Source organism: Phalangium opilio, unplaced genomic scaffold (genome assembly GCF_054372755.1).
Source record: "Phalangium opilio isolate 3A_F unplaced genomic scaffold, DU_Popi_V2 ptg000015l_1, whole genome shotgun sequence".
Classification (NCBI taxonomy): Eukaryota; Metazoa; Arthropoda; class Arachnida; order Opiliones; family Phalangiidae; genus Phalangium; species Phalangium opilio.
The window spans coordinates 1,829,382-1,851,097 of NW_028324150.1; the positions used below are offsets into that span (position 1 = coordinate 1,829,382).

The following is a 21,716-nucleotide window of genomic DNA, read 5'->3' on the forward strand; positions in this document are numbered from 1 at the left end:
CAAAACAGATTGTTATTAACAGGGAAGTCTATATATAAAAGAAACGACATAATTATCGTAGGTTTGTTGATCATCAAAAGAAACTTGTCGGGAAGGACCCAGGGAAATGGTGGTGTCCGGAAAGTAAGTGTCACATAAAGGGGAACTGTAGAACGACTGGACGTGCATCACCATAGTGCATGGCGGACGATTTCAAATGGGGGATACGCAATCGGTTGGGGCTTCATACTAAAATTCTGCATTCCCAACCGGCGGGCTTGGTCGCGATGCGTTCCGAGAAAGGCTGAAATGTGTTTGTAGGATCGCAGCTTTTCCTTAACTGGTTCTGGGGTGTAATAGTACTCGTCCCCAATTCGACCTCCGGTATCCTTTCTCAAAACTAGTTCCCTTATCCACCCATACCGAAAAGGAGCCAGTAACAATTCGTCCTGAGTATTCTGACTTATCCCCGTGGAAGTCACAGCCTTAGCTGTGCCCAAAACCGGGTCCCTCTGAACACCAAGATTCCGCCTTCCCTCCCCGGAAGGACCTGCCACCGCTAGGTCTACCGCTTGCTATTCCTGTTTCTTAACTCGAACTCGGCGTCGGAGATTATATTCCCGCCGTTGTATCGGGGTGGGAACTGAGTCGTTTTCTACCGGATCGCTATGATTCGGATCGGGTATATCCGGTTCTACATCTATCGAGGTCGACGGCCTATCAACGACCCCTTCTGCCTGGCTTTGACGAGGCCGGAAGTCATACACTCTAACGGACACCGCATACCAGACATTCTCCTGACCGTTTCGGGAATCTGCCTCAGTAAACGACCTTTCGTCCTGCGTTACAACCAGCTCATGTCCCTGCCCATCATCTGGGTCCGCAACGTTCTCCAGCTCCTGTATTACCGGCGGGATTTCAAGTTCCGTGGTTTACTGAGTTTCGAGGACCACAGAGTTCATCAGTAGTTTCAACTGATTTATATGCCAAGTACCGGCCAAAGCCCCTGACTCCAAATCCATGATAACATAGGAAACTGGTGATATATTTTCTACTACCCGGTAGGAACCCTCCCAAGCTGGAGCTAACATAGCCGAGAACTTAGCTGCAGGTTTTTTATGTATCTTTTCGGTACATTGTTAGATTGAATTGTTCTATAGAATATTTCAAAACATGTAGGATTAGTAATAGGTTTCGTTCTTCGAACTGCATCGTACATCCAATCTACAACGTTAGATCCCGAGATGACATTTCCATCAATTTGCATTTCACGTAAATCAGACCAAGTAATTCTCGGCCTCCTCGAGATCCAATTGTATAGACCAATAGCGTCGTTTACGAGGGAAGAGGGTACTCCATCCGCCATTTCACTCATCCACGATGTTTTTTCCGAACTCTTGAATCTGTGATTAATTTCTCTGCCTCGGATTTTCCCATCACTTTTCGAGTGGAACTGATGTGTCTTTGTAAGATTTGGTTGTATAGTGTTAATTTATCCGACTGTGATAAATTGGGATCATCCAAAATATTTTTCATTTCTTTATCGAGTGTAGGTATGGAATCCTCTGTAGGCTTAATATCAGGGGTGTGCGTTTTTAACCTTTTAAGCACATCTTCTGAAACTAGTACCATATTTCGCGCCATTTTTTAAAAGGCTCGACTAATCGCTGCTCCAGTAACAGAAGCTAACACTGAGAGTAACGGAGCAAGAAGAAGCGGTAAAAACCCCCCCACGTTGAACTAAGAGCTTCTTTTTTAGTGTGAGTGGGATTTTTCCTGAGACGCCTCGAATAGTTTTAGAATGCTTCTTCAAGCTCTTCCGTTCGTAGAGTGTCAGTTCAATGTTTCCTCCCAGCAAATTTATACAAACTTCTGTAAGGCTTAAAATCTCGTCTTTCGTTGACAATTTCAAAATGGCCTTCCTCTGTTTAACGTTACAACTACTGAGAAATTTCAAGAAATTTATGTTCCTGTTTATTTTTTGGAGGTATGCATATTAGATACGAGATTTTATTTGGGTAAATATACGACTGCTTCCTCTCCAGGTATTATACCCGTTCACAGTCTTCGATCGTCTGATTTATTGGGTTTTAAGTCTAAATAAATAGCCAAATTTCTGGGAGATGGCCTGCCGATAAGCGTCAACAACGTATTTAGTGTTTGAAGGAGATATCTGTTTCGAGAGGTTCAGGATTGAAGTTCGGTCACGTAGTTTGTCAAACAAAAATAAATAACACGAGTTTAAGTTTATAGTTCTTATCTCCTTTCCAGGATAAAAAAGATTCTGCATCAAAACTATAACTGACGTATTTCTATGGTGGGAACCTCGAATGAACCAGTTGGTTATTGTTTTTATTATTTAATATCTCTGTTAAAAGGTCGTCCAAAATAAGAAGATTTCGGACTCGAGAGTCGAGGATGCTATCATCTAACAAACCCTCGATGAATTCCACGAAACGTACAGCTTCCAACACCGAAGAAAACAACTTTTCTTGATATTCGGTATAACACCAAATAATTTGTTCAGGGGGTGGGGATATACATTCCACATTATGTTTAATAAGATTGGCTACGAAGTAGGATTTATCAACTTGAGTGACACCTACCACGATCGACGTGAAAACGTGCTTTAACTTCAAATCCATCAAACGGAATGAGTAAAACCGAGGGTGTCTCGTTTCTTTTATTCTAACTGAGAAATGTACCCTTACAATATAGGAATGATAAAAACTCATTCAATGATTTTTTTATTGAATATACAATCTATACGATCTACGAGGTCTCCTCTGCCCTAAATAACATCGCAATGTGTGAAAGTAAATGTACACAGATGTCTACGCCTAGAAATGAATTGGCGCGACAAATATTTAAACTTTTTTGACTCGCGTTTCCACGTATCTTACCTGCTGCGAGAACCTTCAAGTCAATGGGTTCTTTTAAATAATTGGATTGAATTACTGGAGGTTGCCGAGGATTATTTGATTGCAGCGTAATGGTGCCTCTTGATTTAACGTGCAAATTGGCCAGTATAATTGAAAAGCAAGGAACGTCACGAAATTGTTCGAAATAGTCGCTGGCCTATGGGGGTGGAAATATGGATAAAGTGAAATCCTATTGGTTAAAACAGGAATACATCATGTCCCCATGCATCGTATGTTAATTTTGTGGGTATACCGGGCTTGAGAACTTAGTACACGTCATGTGACGCCTCCTAATTCTGATTGCATCTTTCTAACTGTGATTTCATTGGTTGGTATCAAGGTCAGGGGGCAAGGTATAACACGCACCGAGATATATTATTCAAGAGGTAAAATTCGTCGTACATAATGATTAGTCTAGATAGCTCCTCCCACAAAGTCCGCCTAGATGCGTTGAGTGAAAATGGAGTCAGCTAAAACATTTGGAGTGCACAAAGCTACTAAACCGAAACACATACGTGATAAAAAGTTCCTAGCTCATCATAATTCTATTAGCGCTGCTTAACTATTTGCCAAGGCGTATGCGCTGGTGGATTTTGTCCCACGTCAAGACAATCAAGGTTTCTGGGTTGATTGCTTATACTTAACAGTTATAGAATTGACCCTACCACGGTGCGATTCCCATCTGAAGTTTGATGAGCGGGAGAGCAAACAGAAATGGTGTCATGATGCCGGGAAGAATCATGTTTCATGACTAAAGTATAAAGAGTATACAAAGTGTCATTTTTCTTCTATTATCCCCTTCTGATGACACCAATTCTTTGGGAATAGTATCTAGACTGACAAAGGTTTCCACCCTGTATATTAGATTTTAAAGAAATTATCCTACATCTTTTTCCAACGTCATTAAGTCCATCAATCTATTCACGGGAGAGAAGAAATATTGCATATCTTTGTCATCTCCGGGTAGAGTTTCGTGCCGGGTTTTATTGTAGCCATTTACTTCGATCAGTCCAGGCGTTGACGTTGGGCCCTTCAAGACTGCGGTGTCCTGGTTACTCTGCATACTTTGCCCATGATGCGGACTCACTCCCGACAATTGAGGTTATCAATTTGGTCAATCAATGCGAGAAGAGAGGGGACAAACTAATCATTGGCTGGGACGCCAATGCTCATCACATCACGTGGGGCAGTTCTGACTGCAACAGGAGAGGTGATGATCTACTTGAATATTTAGTTGGTTGTAAACTCTATATTCTTAATCAAAACAATGAACCTTCTTTTGTTACTTCTAATAGATGGGAGGTAATTGACCTCACGCCAGTCACAGAAAACCTCGCGTCTTTCGTGTCTAACTGGCATGTGTCTAATGAGCCGTCTCTTTCGGATCATAGGCACATCTGCTTCAATGTCGCGACTACTTCTGTCCCGTTGGGGACGGAGATACGCAATCCAAAACGGACCATTTGGGCCGGCAATAGGAAAGACCTAATCCTACGCTACGGAGATGGTCACACCCCTAAACTTACTTCACCTAAGGGTCTTGATAGGGCTGCTGGTGACTTACAGTGCTCCATCATTGAGTCGTTTCACCGTAACTGCCCACTTAAGACCGTTAACCGCTCGAGGCTTGTCCCTTGGTGGAACGCGGATCTCAGCCGGCTTCGGAAATACACGCGCAGGCTCTTTAACAAAGCCAAGGGCACGGGTGACTGGACTGGATATAGGCAGTCCCTTAATACCTACAACAGGGCTTTTAGAGCTGCTAAGAAGGACTCCTGGCGGACCTTTTGTGAGCAAGTCTCCAATGTCCCTGCCTGCTTTTGCAGGCGGGCTTAGACTACATCATCTCTCCGTTATGCAAGATCTATAGACTTTGTATGCCTTGTGAATGGAAAAGCTCTAAGGTCATCTTTATTCATAACCCTGGGAAATGTTGCTATCTCGAGTCGAAGGCATTCAGACCCATATGCCTGACCTCCTCTATCAAAATTCTAGAGAGGGTGCTGGCTAACCAGTGGCAGGCGGGGTGGATGTTGGCGATGCGGTGGCAGGCGAAGTGGGTGGTGGCTATCCGGTGGCAGGCAGAGAGGGTGCTGGCTATCCGGTGGCAGGCGTAGTGGGTGTTGGCGATCCGGTGGCAGGAGGAGAGGGTGCTGGCTATCCGGTGACAGGCGCAAAGGGTGCTGGCTATCCGGTGGCAGGCAGAGAGGGTGCTGGCTATCCGGTGGCAGGCGTAGTGGGTGTTGGCGATCCGGTGGCAGGAGAAGAGGGTGCTGGCTATCCGGTGGCAGGAGAAGAGGGTGCTGGCTATCCGGTGGCAGGCGCATAGGGTGCTGGCTATCCGGTGGCAGGCGCATAGGGTGCTGGCTATCCGGTGGCAGGCGGAGTGGGTGTTGGCGATCCGGTGGCAGGCGGAGTGGGTGTTGGCGATCCGGTGGCAGGCGGAGTGGGTGTTGGCGATCGGGTGGCAGGCGGAGTGGGTGTTGGCGATCCGGTGGCAGGCGGAGTGGGTGTTGGCGATCCGGTGGCAGGCGGAGTGGGTGTTGGCGATCCGGTGGCAGGCGGAGTGGGTGTTGGCGATCCGGTGGCAGGCGGAGTGGGTGTTGGCGATCCGGTGGCAGGCGGAGTGGGTGTTGGCGATCCGGTGGCAGGCGGAGTGGGTGTTGGCGATCCGGTGGCAGGCGGAGTGGGTGTTGGCGATCCGGTGGCAGGCGGAGTGGGTGTTGGCGATCCGGTGGCAGGCGCATAGGGTGCTGGCAATCCGGTGGCAGACGAAGAGGGTGCTGGCTATCCGGTGGTAGGCGCATAGGGTGCTGGCTATCCGGTGGCAGGCGTAGTGGGTGTTGGCGATCCGGTGGCAGTCGGAGTGGGTGTTGGCGATCCGGTGGCAGGCGGAGTGGGTGTTGGCTATCCGGTGGCAGGCGCATAGGGTGCTGGCTATCCGGTGGCAGACGAAGAGGGTGGTGGCTATCCGGTGGCAGACGAAGAGGGTGCTGGCTATCCGGTGGCAGACGAAGAGGGTGCTGGCTATCCGGTTGGAGACGAAGAGGGTGCTGGCTATCCGGTGGCAGGCGCATAGGGTGCTGGCTATCCGGTGGCAGGCGTAGTGGGTGTTGGCGATCCGGTGGCAGGCGGAGTGGGTGTTGGCGATCCGGTGGCAGGCGGAGTGGGTGTTGGCGATCCGGTGGCAGGCGGAGTGGGTGTTGGCGATCCGGTGGCAGGCGGAGTGGGTGTTGGCGATCCGGTGGCAGACGAAGAGGGTGCTGGCTATCCGGTGGCAGGCGCATAGGGTGCTGGCTATCCGGTGGCAGGCGAAGTGGGGGTTGGCGATCCGGTGGCAGTCGGAGTGGGTGTTGGCGATCCGGTGGCAGGCGGAGTGGGTGTTGGCGATCCGGTGGCAGGCGCATAGGGTGGTGGCTATCCGGTGGCAGACGAAGAGGGTGCTGGCTATCCGGTGGCAGACGAAGAGGGTGCTGGCTATCCGGTGGCAGACGAAGAGGGTGCTGGCTATCCGGTGGCAGGCGGAGTGGGTGTTGGCGATCCGGTGGCAGGCGGAGTGGGTGTTGGCGATCCGGTGGCAGACGAAGAGGGTGCTGGCTATCCGGTGGCAGGCGCATAGGGTGCTGGCTATCCGGTGGCAGGCGAAGTGGGGGTTGGCGATCCGGTGGCAGTCGGAGTGGGTGTTGGCGATCCGGTGGCAGGCGGAGTGGGTGTTGGCGATCCGGTGGCAGGCGCATAGGGTGGTGGCTATCCGGTGGCAGACGAAGAGGGTGCTGGCTATCCGGTGGCAGACGAAGAGGGTGCTGGCTATCCGGTGGCAGACGAAGAGGGTGCTGGCTATCCGGTGGCAGACGAAGAGGGTGCTGGCTATCCGGTGGCAGACGAAGAGGGTGCTGGCTATCCGGTGGCAGGCGTAGTGGGTGTTGGCGATCCGGTGGCAGGCGTAGTGGGTGTTGGCGATCCGGTGGCAGGCGTAGTGGGTGTTGGCGATCCGGTGGCAGTCGGAGTGGGTGTTGGCGATCCGGTGGCAGGCGGAGTGGGTGTTGGCGATCCGGTGGCAGGCGCATAGGGTGCTGGCTATCCGGTGGCAGACGAAGAGGGTGCTGGCTATCCGGTGGCAGACAGAAGAGGGTGCTGGCTATCCGGTGGCAGACAGAAGAGGGTGCTGGCTATCCGGTGGCAGACAGAAGAGAGTGCTGGCGATCCGGTGGCAGGCGAAGAGAGGGTGCTGGCGATTATCAGAAATATATTACTTTATACGAAGTTCACTTCTCCCTACCTCGCGCCGGCCATCATCTATGAAGTATTTTTACAGGCTAGAAACGGTACCGTTCCTTCCGAACAGCGAGGCAGAGAGGTGAAAATAAAAACACTAGCGTCGCATAGTGAGAAAAATGTGCTTTTCTTACAATCGTATCATGGTTGTATCTTATGCAGCGGTTTCTCACTTGCGCGAAATACAGTTGAATCCCGCCGTTTCGAGGAAACGTCAGATTATCTTGGCAGTGGCCATTTATCACAGTTCTCTCTCGAGAGGAAAAATGTTTCTCTTCGCGACTAGCGCGCGTCGGGAGGGGGAAAAATTCACACCTCCTCACTCTTGCATAGTTTTTTTCCGATTTCTCTTCATAGATGATGCCCACGGTACTAACCATTATTGAAGTGAACTTCGTGTAAGGTAATATATTTCTGCTTTAAGTTTACTGAGTAAACCTTGCTTTTAAGTCGCCAAGGTGATTTCCCCTTTTTTTGGGTAGGTCGGAAAGTTTTTGGGGGTAAGCCCCATCCTACTAATATTTTTCCCAAGCGACTCTAGTTTTTCATTTGGAAGCTTGTATTTTCATCTTGGGTGGTTTTTACAAATAGTACCTTTCCATTCACTTCCATACCAGTGGCGTCGCCAGGGTCTCGAATTTGGGAGGGCTTAAGCCCTTCCTAAAGTATTGTGTTTCCAATTATTCAAAACACACATTTATCTTTGTCTATAAGGCGAATATTAGAGTAATATTAATTAAGGACTGAACGCATATTTTATCACAAAAGCTTTCGCATCAAACAAATTAATTTTACTACTGTTACAATGTTTGAATATATCTCGACATTGACTAGACTAAACTCGAGTGTGACTAGTAGGCGTGCTTAATTGGGTGGGGGGAGAGGTAATGGCAAAATTTCAATAATTCGATTCGGAGACCCTCGGTACTTTAGTGGGTAGAGGACGGGGAGAAGTTATTTTTTAGACCTCGCTTCGGAAGGCAGGCGATTGAGGCGAAAAGGGGGAAGATGTTGCCCTCAGTGCTTGGGACGGTGTAGGGTAGCTATGCCAAAGAATAATCATGAAAATAGACTGTTACGACTGTATACATACGCTCTAGTTGATATAAATATGAAATATGTGTATTTCACTTTCATATAGTAAAAACTTCAATTCACCCCAACTGAATAATTAGGAGAGACTTTCGGTTAAATTTGGGGGCGCTTTTAAGAAATTTTAGGAGGGGCTTCAGAGAATTTTCAGGGGGCTCAAGCGCCTCCAAAAAACCCCTGGCGACGCCACTGTTCCATACACTTTTACTTTCCCCTTACGGCATTGGTATTTTTGGAGGATGGAAAGGCACTAAAGGGGTTTTTGAAATGCTCCAAATGAAAAACTTTAAGCCTGGGTTTTTACATTTTTAACAGAAAATAATTCCACCAATACTTATACACTTTTGATATTAAAATATTTAACTCCATCTCACCTCCCTTATCTCTGATCAAACTATCATATTTGGCGAAACTATCAATTCTTCTAGCTATATTTTAGACTGGCATTAAGTTATTAGATAGATTTTTTCCCTCTCAACAAATCATAGATGGTCAAACTATCAAATCTTCCTTCAATATGTTAGATTGGCTCTCATTGTTAGATAGATTTTTTGCCTATCAAATCAAATTGAAATCTTTAGAAACGACTAAATTAATCGATTATTTAATTTCCGGACTTTAAATTTGATTGTTTTCCATCAAATTCATTTGGTCTCTACCTAATTTTACTCTGTTTAATCGATTCCTGATATTTCCTGATTTTGTAGAATTTCTAATATTTTCATATATTCATATAATTTGCATAATCTCATTTCTCAAGTTTGACTTTTAACCGTCTATAGTTCACAAGCTGCTATCCAAACTTTTCAAATTATTCGCCCTTGATTTAATTTAAACCATCTACTATAAACGGTTAACTAATAATAATTAAAGGCAAAAATTGCAATTAAAAACTCTGGGTAATAAAAATCAAAAAATCTACACTTTAATTTATCTACTTCTACGTTTGGATGATTTCGTGGAATCGTTCTTCCTCCTCGAGTAGTCGTTCACATCAGTGACAGCACGGAGCTTCTATATACAAGAAGCTCCGTCTTCACAGTTTCAACTGTTGAACCATCGTTTATTTTATTTTTAGCCACATCGTATGATGAACATCTACGATGTGTGGTGGCCTGTTGTTGGCGGTGAAGGTGGTGGTGGTGGCGGCGTCGTCGTGAAAGAGAACTGCCTTAGACAGTATAAATATTTTCGATCGTCATTGAAGGGAGAGTGAATGGGAGAGAATTGTGGTGAGGTGACATTTTTCGTTCGTGTATTTTAAAAGGAAGGAAATTATGATAGTTAGGTTATGCCACATACTCTCCCTTAAAAATTCCTCTCACCCGTCAACAATAAGAGTTTCACGCTCCCCTATTTTAACATTCAAAGAAATCGAGGGAAATTATGAAAGCAAAAGCAAGTATTCACTGACGTTCTTTTTAGAATGGTCTTAAGGCACCGGGATAGTACAATTATTGCGTGTTTTCCCTAATTTTTTCTCTTTCAAACTCTTCTGACCATAAGTTCATGTTAGAAATTTATAAGAAGCAATAAGTGTGCATCGGTATAAGTCTATGTTGTAAACTCATCGAGGGGATAGTCACTAAAACTATCTGTTCTTCGATTCGCCGGAATATTACAATTACGGCATAAGTAAGTTTATACGGGTAATAATTCTATCACCGTTTAGGGTAACTAGGGCATCGAGGGGCTATTCACTTTGATTTTATGCACGGTCAATTATTTAAGCATTGTAAAAGATAGCGCTATTCACTCATTAGGGTAGGGTATAGAGGGGCTATTCACTCGTACGTTGTGGCTACTATTACGAGCCCTTGGGTCGCCTTGTTATTTATTTATTTGAGAGGGTTATAACGACCACCAATTACAGAATCTTCTTATAGAATAAACCTACGCTTGCTAACGTTCAAATATATTAAAAACTTCGATATCATTGAAAAAACGACTTATCTTTCTAGAAATTTTCATAACTATCAAAATTGCCTATCAAAGATTAGTTCATAATCTTTTTAAAATGAAATCAAAAAACAGATGTCGCCAAATAAAATCACTCAAAAAATCAATATATTTCTCAAGGAATAATGCCTATCATTTTTTATGATTTCTAAAAGATGGGGTTAGTAGCCAGATCACGTTGAAAATCGATATTTTTCTCTAGAAGATTTCAACGAATCAATGAGTCATATCAACTTCGAGTGCACTTTCTCAGCTTTCAAACTCAATCGATCATTATAATTCAAATTTTTCTTGAAAATAACTATCAAAATTGATACTTTGATCTGGGCAGATTTAGTTTCCTATCGTATCAAGTGGTAAAGCTATCAAATGATATGATAGTGCCCAATTATGGACCCGGCAAGTCCAGTTTTCCACTACGAACACATGGACTCGCAACCTAAAAATCAGGACTCGCACACCTCCGGTAAAAAACTATTTAATTTTTAAAAATATGGAACAATAAAGGTGGAATTCATAAAAATATGTTTTTAAATGATAAATATTTAAACGGTATGTTAAGAGTTTTGAAGCATAAATTGTCCCACTTCAGGCATTTTTTCTTTATTTTTCTTCAATTCCTCCTTTTTCATCTCTAACTGCAAAAATATCAAAATGAAAGGATCACACGTCACGTCAGCCTATTCAATTTATACTTCTAACTTGACAATTCTGCGGAGAAAATATAAACTAAGACCATTCAACACGGGTGGACTAGAATGGAGATTCGGCCGGGAGGCGCGTGGTTGTTTTAGGGCAGCGCCTCTCTAGCGCCGCCACCCCGCGACCAATATTGAAACTTGTTCTATTTTGTCAATTTTATGTTGATGAGCGCACCTAAGACCATAAGAGCTATCTCAGAAGCCTTAGTGTGACGTCACTCATAGAACCAAAGCGGTAAAAAAACATGGCCGCCGCTCACTGAAGAAACTAATTCCTGGACGTTTCACCTAGGCACTGACGTCACAACTGAGATACGAGGCGTGGTTCATTCAGGGCAGCTCCTTTCAAGCGTCACGCCCCGACCAATATTGAAATTTTTTCGACTCAAACCACACAGCCATAAGGCTTACGAGTCGAATTAAGTTTCGGGACTCTCCCGCTAGGGGCGACGACAGGCCATGCCAATAGAAGAACGGGGTCCGTTTTAGCTTATAATTTGTTCAGTTCATCCGTGTTCAATGGTCTTAGATATAAACAACCGAAACATATCAACTTACTTTCTGTTGTAGATCATTAATCTTTGAAGTAAGGCCTGTTAAAAAAAAAGAGGCGGTTACGCTAAATAATTTATAAACATGAGTATTTAAGAATCTCCGTTTTTGACTTACTTTTGATTGATTTTTCCTTATTTGCGTTTTGCTTACCGAGTTTTCTGCCCACATTTTCAAGCCTGACAAAGTACATAAATACTATTAAGGCGCCAAAAAAACATTATGCTAATTTAAAATCAGTTTTTTAGAAGAATTTCTACGCATGACCATGCAGTGGCATGACACTTTATCGTTGCGTGTTACTAATTTTAACCATAAGTTCGTAAGATACGTTACAAACTGAAGTTTGTCATGAAGTGACGCGGGTCATAGATTCTCGTAAAGCGACGCCTGGTGAGGCGCTGCTATCATAGGCTTAGTAATGCTGACTAAAGCTAGATTCCCACTCGACGGAAAACCCGGCAGAAAGGGGTTCGACCAAAAAAATTTTACGCCCGACGAAATTGTCGTTTGGCCGGGTGTAAGTGGTGTTCTATTTTTTCGGTGTCGCAGCCAATCAAATTATTCCACAGACAACGCCATAAATTTCAAGAGCGCACACGTACGCGAGATAGATTTATAGCCGCCATTTTTTTGTGGTTGACTAAGGCTTATCGGAAACATGCCTCCAAGAAAGAAAAATTAAACTAATGGAAATAAAAAGAGATTAGAGGTTAATAACGAAGACTTTATTGAGGAAGTTAGAAAATATCCCTTCTGGTACGTTCTACGCGATAAGGGGGAGAAAGATACCAATTCAGAGTGCAAAATAGAAACCACTCAAATCTGTCACGTGACCCAAAACTATCTTCCGCCAAACTCAAAATTCAGTCGTAGTGTGAACGGTCTAACAACGGAGGTTAAATTTATACCGTCGACTGCGAGATTTCCGCCGGTATTTTTCGGTTACGCTGGACAGAAATTACGTTGAGTTAGCTCTCTATTTTTTCGGCCGCGTTCACCGTTAAAGCTCTGCGCGAGCCAATCAGCAATAAGCTTGAGTCGTGACGTCATTTTCGACCACGCAAGAGGACGTCCACGGTCCGCCATGTTTTTTATTTAGTTCCTAATCGAGTCAGTTACTATCGCTGAGAATGCCGAAAGTTTTATTGAAGAGGTTCGGAACCTTCCATATCTTTAAGATGTGGGAAACAAATATTACAAAGACCAAAAAAGAAAGGCAATAGATGGGCCGCAATTACTGCAATGTTCAGTTTTTGTCTGTGTACGCTAAGTGAAAACGCTATAATGCTGCCGCTGCCGCTGGGCGGCAACGTAAAAAACTTATCTGACATTTGACGTCCAGCTGCAAAGCAGTTTTTTTTCGGTCAAGTGAAAACCATGCTTTAGTCTCTAGCATTACGAAGTATAGGAAGTGTCATACTTAATCTTATAAACTTATGTTTTAAACCATTAATTATTTCACTTTTCAGGTATTTAAAAGCTAATTACTTTCTAACTATAAAAAAGCTGCTTCTATTTAGGCCCAAAATTTTGGGCTTAAATAGTGTACATGATTTGGTGAGCTATTCAAGGCCAAATTTTGGGCCTAAATAGCCAATTATTTTATCAGTACTATTTTCAGGGATAAGGGAGTTGATATGGATTGGAAATGATGATGGGCGACCTGCGGCACCGTATCTCTCCCAGTGTACCTCGCTCGCACACGCCCCTACCCTTCGGTTCGGTAGGCGATTGCTAAGTGCTGCCGCGTAGCGCCATTTTATTTGTACGAGAACTAGCTTCTATTTTTAAGATAGAGAGCCAGGAGCGTCCTTTACAATTTTGCCCGGTACGACCCTACCTAACCGCTGAGGATGCTGGGAGGACTACGGTGCCGTATAAATTCTAATTCAAATTAAGCGCACTTACCCAGCATATTTAGTTTCGTAGCCTAAAATGCGTTCTTTATTATCGGAATCCAATTGCTTGCATTGGGCCTTTAATTCCTCCAATCTTTATTTAATTAAAGAAATACTTGAATTAACGTTTAACGCTTAGATGAAACTAGAAGCTAATATCATTTGAATTCCCGTGAAGTACCAAGACTAATAAACACAGAAGGACTGGAAAAATTATAAGCTAAAAACACATGTTCTTCTAAAGGGATCGGCTGTCAGCAGCTCCCTTAGCGGGAGAGTCCCGTAACTTAATTCGACTCCTAAGTCTTTTGTTATGGCCATGGTTTTAATCGACGAAAAAGTTTAAATATCGGTCGCGGCGCGGCGCTAGAGCGACGCTGCCCTAAAAGAACCACGCGCCACCCGTTTGGCTTGCGCCCTCACTTCTTCGCGTAACATGGAACTTTAGTCCTCAAGCGAGGCGCGCTTTCTAATACTATCTTGTAGTTCATGGATTAAACGTGCCGTCTAGAATTAAGAAAAACAAAGTATATAGTTGAACTGGATAGTGAACTCCGTGCTGACGTCCCCTTAGAATAGAAATCGATAGTAGAGAGTTGAGGGTATAGATAATTTTCAATGGAAAAACACGAGCGGCTCCGAGACCGAGGCGCGTCTTCCATCTATCCAGTCGCTCCCGGATTGATCGCAACCGCTCCGACACGAGAAAGTCTGATGACGTCACAAAACCGCTCTGAAAATACTTTCATCTTTCATTGGGAGCAACTAGATCAGTTCCTCCGAGGTAAAGCGATGACGGAGCGATCCCATTGGAAAACGTTATAACACGCACCACGAGACGAGCAGACAACTCGGAAAATATAGCACATAAGTGATCTCGAGAGCGAAAGAAGAATTTTCTCCACTCAGTAGTTCAAGCCAATAAAGGGACAGTAAAGTCATTCGGTAGTCAACACTTATCTCACTCACACCAATGGATATAGTTGGGAAACTCACCTCAGCGCTGCTTTGCACTTGCTGCGAAGAGTACCTCGCGAGTAATTTCATTTGATCTTTAAGCGCAAGTTCCAAACTAAAATACGCTTTCGTGAGCGTTTCCTTTTCAAGCTGAAATCAAATAGAATCCACTTAGAAAGGACTTCAGACTGAAGTATTTTTTCTTTCACGTTCAACTCCTAGCACATACAAGCTAATGTAAAGAAAATTTAACTCACATAGTTTTCGTGGAGTCGCCTTTCGTAATGTTCGTAATCCTGAAATAATAAAAATAAAATATGAAAATTTAACCTCATACAGCCACGCAATGGTCCATCGCCCCCGCGTCCTTTTCTTAATACTCTCGTCGCCAGTAAAGAATCTCTCTTCGCTAGCATCATCTAGTTTTTAGAAAGTAAAGGAAATGTTAAGGTGACATAACTGATTAGCCCTTAAAAGGAGGACTAATCTCTTAGGAAAATATTAAAAATAAATGACAATCTTACTACAATATGATAATTAGTGGATTTAATTAGTCTTAAAAACGATCAAGGACTACTGCCTCGTCATCCGCCATTGGTTTAGTGGCGTCTGCTTAATCAAACCTCCTACCCCTACGGGATTGGTTGAATTCTCACAGGCTGAGGGAGAGAGACGTAGAGGGGGGGAAAGAAGAAGTGGTTCGATTTAGCAGACGCCACTAAAGTAGACGCCACGGATGGCGAGGCAGTAGTCCTTGATCGTTTTTAAGACTAATTAAATCCACTAATTATCATATTGTAGTAAGATTGTCATTTATTTTTTTAAAAAATATTTAATTCCACTTATATTTAGAAAAAAAGCAGTTCTTTTAAAGTATAATCAGTTATGCAAGCTGCCCTTTTTCTTTAATTAATACTGAATGAAATATACATAGATCTTAAGGTCTCTGAAATTTCATAAGTTCTCTCCGTCAAACGTTCATTCCATAAGTTTGGGCACTGGGTACAGACTGGAGCTTCTCACGAAGTGGCCTAGGTAGGTCATAGATTCAGGGTAAAGCGACGTACGCCTGGTGAGTGGGGCGCTGCTGTCAAAGGAGGCTTAGTAATGCAGACTAAATAGGACATAGATGCGGAAGTCCTGCAAAATTAACCACCACCACCGAGTGTAGTCAATTGACTCGCTTCCGTCGTTCTCCCTCGAACTAGTTATCTCGAGTACTGTAAGTCTCTCAGTAGCGTTACGAACTTGTATAGGAAGTGCACTCATACTTATGGAAGGAACATATCACTTATAAACTTAAGCTTTACTTACTTCATTAGAGAAATCATCTTCAATTGTTGAATTTGATAAATAAGGACTGATCCTAAAGAGCGAGGCATCATTGGAATTTTCGGAGTTGTTTTCAATTACCTTTTGGAGAATTGCCCTGAAACGAAAAGAAAATAATTCAAGTTGAAATTGAATTTAAGAGTTTCAATGAATATAAATAATTATCGTACAGATAATTAAGTGACATGGGTTGAGAGTTTTCCATGGCGGAAATCAAGCGTGATGACGCAGACCTCAGGACAGCAGGTGAATTGTTAGATAGACCCAAAGCTAATAGGCTTTCCAATTCATTTTCCTAAATATAAATTTGAAAATTGTAACAAAATTCAGAATCATAGGTAACAAAATGCCAGGGAGCCCAGCCAAAAATTTAAATTCCTTACAGGAAAAAAATTGGATTTTCTCCCCCGGAATTATGGGATTTTATAGGAACAGAAAGTGTTTTTTAGGAAAATATAGGACCAACAATGCTCCTATAATATTCCTGAATTTTAAGAAAATCGTTTAAAATTCCCAGAGTTTTTAGTCAAAAATGTATTTCCAGGTTTCCATGAACCCTGGTTTAAGCATTGCTTAAAATAAAAAAAAAACTTTCACTTACTTCGTTAAATTTTCTTAGAAGTTCTTGAACCTCAGGCGTGAAGATATCCCTGGCGTTAATTAATATATAAGATGCTTGAAGAGCAATGACCATGCTAGAATTAATGAACAATTAAATTTTAGAATTTTGCAATACCTTACGCCATAATTACCCCAGTTCGCACTTCTTATTATGGCAATTAAAAATCAATTTCGGCTCGAAAACCGCGGTAATAAAACTATTTAATCCTTGGGCTACGACCTTGCGGGATTCTATATTTTGGCAAAGAACTAAAAAAAAAATCAAAAGATTTCTTTCAGAAGTTCATGGCATTAACAGCATCGACGTAAGTTTATAAGTGATATGTTCCTTCCATAAGCATGACGTCACTATACCTATACAGTTCGTAATGCTACTGAGAAACTTACACAGCTCGAGATAACTAGTTTGAGGGAGAACGACGGAAGCGAGTGAATTGATTAGGCCTGCAAAATTAACCACCACCACGCCGTGGTGGAGGTTAATTTTGCAGAACTTCCGCATCTATGTCCTATTTAGTCTGCTTTACTAAGCCCCCTTTGACAGCAGCGCCCCACTCACCAGGCGTCGTTTTACGAGAATCTATTCATGACAAGCTCCAGTTTGTAACATGCAGTGACAAACTTCTGGAACGGAACATATCTTATGAACTTAGGCTTCTAGTAACTATAAGACCAGTCCGCATAATGAAATGTTCACGAAATATCTCCGAATGATGAAATTATAGGATAATATAGAACAGGTTGAAAAACAAAGGATTTTATAGGAATAATAAAACTCGGTATTTACCCGAGACTAAATTTAAACATTCTACTTGAATATTTAAGACATCAGTCGCTGAACTGTTTATTTCCTTCTCGAGAAAAACTGGTTGATTACTTCAAGAAGCTCCACTTTCTTGACAGAGGCCAGGATTTCATTGGTGACGCCATTAATCTATTAATTAGCATCGCATTTAATAGAAAAGTGCAGGTAACAAAACACTATGCCTTAAAAGAACGGCCTTTTTCTAAACATATAAAAGGAAGCAAATATTAAAATGAAATAAGTAAATGATCTCTTATTACAATATGATAATTCAATTACATTCAATTAGTCTTAAAAACGATCAAGGACTACTGCCTCGCCATCCGTGGCGTCTGCTTTAGTGGCGTCTGCTAAATCAAACCTCTCTTACCCCAAACGGAATTGGTTGAATTCTCACAGGCCGAGAGAGGTAAGGGTAAGGTAAGTTCGATTTAGCAGACGCTACTAAACCTGCAATGGCGGATGCCGGCGCAGTAGTCCTGGATTTTTTAATAACTAATTAAATGCTAATGTAACTTATTAATTTAATTTTAATGTTAAATTCCTTTTATATGTTTAGAAAAAGGATTCCGTTCTTTAAAGGTGTAATCAGTTATGTTAGCTGAAGTTTTCCTTTATTTTTCTTCAATTTGAAAATATTATTAATTTATTCTCCATGTTATAAATACCTTAATAACTTCTTTAATAATTTGAATAGCGAGGAGTGGCAACTTGTCATCAACGCCTTCCTTTAACCCTTTTAGCAGCCACGTTTTTAAAACTTTGAAGTTGGAGTTACGTCGAGTAGCGTTTAAAAACAGTTGTAAAAACTTTGGGGTGCATTTTCGTAAAATACACAGAAGGAACTCGCATGTCTGCAAAATAATTAGAAATAAAAAAGTACTTCTTAAACTAGTTCCTTCTAAAGTACCAACTATTAACAACACAAGTTCAAAAGATTATGTTCATCGATAAGTTAGTAACTGGTTAAACATTATAGCTCGTCATGAAGCGAGTGAAGTAGGTCATAGATTCAGGGTAAAGCGACGCCTGGTGGTGAGGCGCTGCTGTCAAAGGCTGAGTAATGCAGACTAAATAATAATAAGATGGATTGCAAAATTAACCGCCGTCGTTCTCGAACTAGCTCGAGCTGCAAGTCTCCAGCATTACGAACTTGTATAGGAAGTGCACTCGAACTCGAGATTGCCAGTTTAGGGACCTCAGTCTGTCTTCTCGCCTAAAGGCTTTCAGCATATACGAGATCTTTGAAGCCCGGGCTTGAACATCCTCCAGGAGGGTTATGTCCCGAACACGATAGGGGTTCCATAGGCAAGAGGCTGATTCCAGTAATGGTCGAATAAAGGTCGTGTAGATTGAGGTCAAAGTAGTTAGGGACTGGCCAGAAAGGTTATGTTTAATTAGGGCCAAGAGGCAATTCACACGGGTCACCGTGCGAGAGACATGGGAGTGTTGGTCAAGGTTAGCCGTTATAATTGTACCCAAGTCGCTGTGTTCGGTAACACGTGTGATGTTTTTGCCCACAAGAAAATACGGAGATGGCGAGGTAGGCTAAATTTTCTTGGCTTGGATACTCTGAACAACCGATTTTGAATCATTGAATGAAAGTGCGTTTGCATACGACCAAGCAAGAAGAGTTTTAACGTCGGAATAAGAATTGATGACGCGGAATAGTTTAAGATCATCAGCAAACAAACGACATTCAGATTGTAGCCGTTCTGGTACGTCGTTAATGTATACCAAGAATAAAAGAGGACCCAAAACGCTTCCCTGTGGTACGCCACTATAGACTAGTAACGGGTCACTTAACGTCTGATCGACACGAACCATCTGCATACGATTTTGCGAAAACGCCGATATCCATTGTAGTACGTTATTGTTAACTCCATACATCTTGAGTTTGGACAGAAGACGGGGATGCGGGAACGTGTCAAAGGCCTTGGGCACATCAAGGTACAGGACATCCACGCGCTTCTTATTTTCATAGGCATCCATCCATAGGTGAAGTGAAGAAAACATATTGGTAACTGTAGATTTATTGTGTAGAAACCCGTGTTGGTAAGGGGAAAGAAATGGCTTCAGGTGAGTTGTTAAAGCAAATTTGATACACTTTTCCAGTACTTTGCATATAGTGGACGTGAGGTTTATTGGACGATAGTTTTTTGCATTGGATTTTTGACCAGAATTTTTGTAAATAGGAGTAATGTGTCCCATTAGCCAATCTCTGAAGAGACTGCCTTGTAGCAGCGAATTGTGAAAAAGGGCATGTAGTGGGCGAAAAATAGTCGAAGAGCATTTTTTAAGGAGTCGATTGGGAAAGGCATCCGGGCCGGAAGAGGAAGGAGGAACTCGACTTATGTCCTTGAAGGAAGGCACGAAGTCATCCATAATGTTGACGGTTAACTGAGGTAGATGAGAGTCGTCCGTAATACGCCGGTTGAAATTATGAACGAACGTTCCATTGAGGCAGTTTTCCATACGCAAGTCAGAATCTGTTAAATTATTTCCATCCATCAAAATGCTGAGACGAGATTTTGGTGAGATTAGTTAGCGGGAGGGCTAATTCGGCAAAGTGGTCTATAAACTCGCGGTACCAGCCGCACATTCCTAGAAAGGACCTGACCTCTTTCAGATTAGTGGGACGGGGGTATTTTGAGTATTCTCTAAAAGCCAGTGTCTTGGATGGTTCCGTTTCAATTCCGTTTTCACGCATGCGTTTGAGAATCTTCTCCAAGGCGACCACGTGGTTTTCTATTGACAGGGCTTTGGTAAGCAAATCGTCGAAGCATATTTCGGCGTGGGTTGTAAGAAAGTCCCTAAAAACTGATTCCATGAGTCTTTGGAAGGTCGCCAGGGTGTTTACCTAACCAAAGGGCATGACGTTGAATTCAAACAGACCTTTGTGTGTCACAAAGGCTGTGTCCTGCTTACTTTCTTCACTCAACTCCACCTGCCAAAACCCATCTTTTAGGTCAAGGACTGAGAAGTATTTATTGCCTAATAATTAGTCTAGCTGTGCCCTAATTAGCGGAATCGGATACACATCCGGTACTGTCACACTATTAAGTTTTCTAAAGTCCCCACAGAAACGGTAGTTCGGTTTACTGTTTGGTTCTAGGCTTTTCTTTTTGATTAGTAATATGGGGGATGAAAAGGGGGAGTTACTTTTCCTAATTAACCCATCTTGGAGCATTTGGTCCAATTGTTTTTCCACAACTTCTCGCTTGGGAGGAGAAAGTGTATATGGGCGCGATTTATAGGAGGTTGGGTCAGATAGTTTGATTACGTGTTCGACTACTTTTGTTCGGCCAGCTTTCCCTGAAAACAAATCGGGAAAGCTTACTACTATCTTTTCGATTTGTGCTAGCCCTTGCAGCTCCTCGGGGGTCCTATCTATTGGAACTTCAGGAGGCTTGACCTCCACCGTTACAGGAATATTTTCCACTAGATCGGTACTCGGATTAACTCGTTTGAGTTCCGACGACCCATGATCCGAGGCGCCGCAAAAATTCGAGCCGAAACCGGTCGCGTAAGAAACTAAAGGGTATTCTTGGCCCTCATCTCTAAACGTGTACGTCAACGTGTGTGGCTTTGCGTGAAGCCCCGTATGAAGGCTAAAATCCCAACCTATTATAATGTCGGCTTCCGGGTTAGTGGATAAACAAAATTTCTATTTCCAGGATCTGTCGCTAATTTTTTCCACGAAAGTGGATCGCCCTTCTAATTCTACGTTAGTGTTATTTATTGCCCCTAGCGGCGGTCCTGTGTAAGGTTCTAATTCCTCATTTTGGTACCTTAGGGAGTCATAGAGAAATTTGGACATCAAAGTGACGTCAGCGCCATTATCTATGAGAGCAGTACTTTCCCACCCACGAATAGTAATTGGTACGCGTGGTCTTGCACGTGACGTTCAAACGCAGCAGCTAAGCCTCGCGTCTTGCCTAACATGATGGGTATCGCTTTCACCCTCACTAACCTCTTTGTCTATCCTTGATTGGTCATCCCAATGGTCAGATTTTGGGTTTCGGGGATTAAGCGACTTAACAGATGTATGGGGGTCTAAAATTGTATCCCTCGCCTGATAAACTGGGCCGACCACTATCACAGCAGCGGAGCACGTGGTCCAGACCGAGATTGGTCGGTACGTTGCTCCGCTTTGTTTTAATCGCGGTTTCTTTTGTGGCAATATTTTTCCCTGTGGTTTCTTTTGCCACAATACGAGCGCTGGCGAGGAGGTCGTTTTTCTTCTCCCGTCTCCCTATTGGTTTCCCTAACAATGGATTGGCAATTTGAATTGGCATTGTCCTCTTGGCCCAACTTATTATCCCTATTTTTATTCCCAATTTGGCTTTAAAATTAATATTTGAGGATTTGGTAAATTTTGAATCGTACGCGTCGCATTGAGCCTGCATATGCTGTGCGTCTTGGGCGGCCTCTTGTACTTCGGTGAGGGAGTGTTCGCCCGAGATTTTCCTGGATCGAACCAGGTGGGGGTTTAATCCATTCAAAACTATTCAACTAGCTATTTCATGTGTTGACATGTTAGTGTCGAGTTGTTTACACATTTGTTCTATTTCTAGGATTAACTCCAAAACTTTCTCGTTGGGTCTCTGTTTTCGATTAT

The 21,716-nt window shown here is 43.1% G+C and overlaps 1 protein-coding gene and 1 long non-coding RNA gene across 2 annotated transcripts; both read right to left on the reverse strand.

Moving 5' to 3' along the window:
* Positions 1 to 13,389: 13,389 nt before the first annotated feature.
* LOC149704643 (uncharacterized) lies at positions 13,390 to 15,773 on the reverse strand. The gene is made up of 4 exons (XM_089865689.1): positions 15,652 to 15,773; positions 14,595 to 14,756; positions 14,377 to 14,487; positions 13,390 to 13,474 (listed from the first exon to the last, which is right to left on the reverse strand). Exons 2-4 carry the CDS (start codon positions 14,754 to 14,756, stop codon positions 13,430 to 13,432), a joined length of 318 nt encoding a protein of 105 aa, XP_089721815.1. The 5' UTR covers positions 15,652 to 15,773; the 3' UTR covers positions 13,390 to 13,429.
* Positions 15,774 to 15,787: 14 nt separating this feature from the next.
* Positions 15,788 to 17,331, reverse strand: LOC149704644 (uncharacterized). The gene is made up of 4 exons (XR_016381644.1): positions 17,078 to 17,331; positions 16,422 to 16,539; positions 16,271 to 16,364; positions 15,788 to 15,964 (listed from the first exon to the last, which is right to left on the reverse strand). It is a non-coding gene; the product is annotated as an uncharacterized LOC149704644 (long non-coding RNA).
* Positions 17,332 to 21,716: the final 4,385 nt, after the last annotated feature.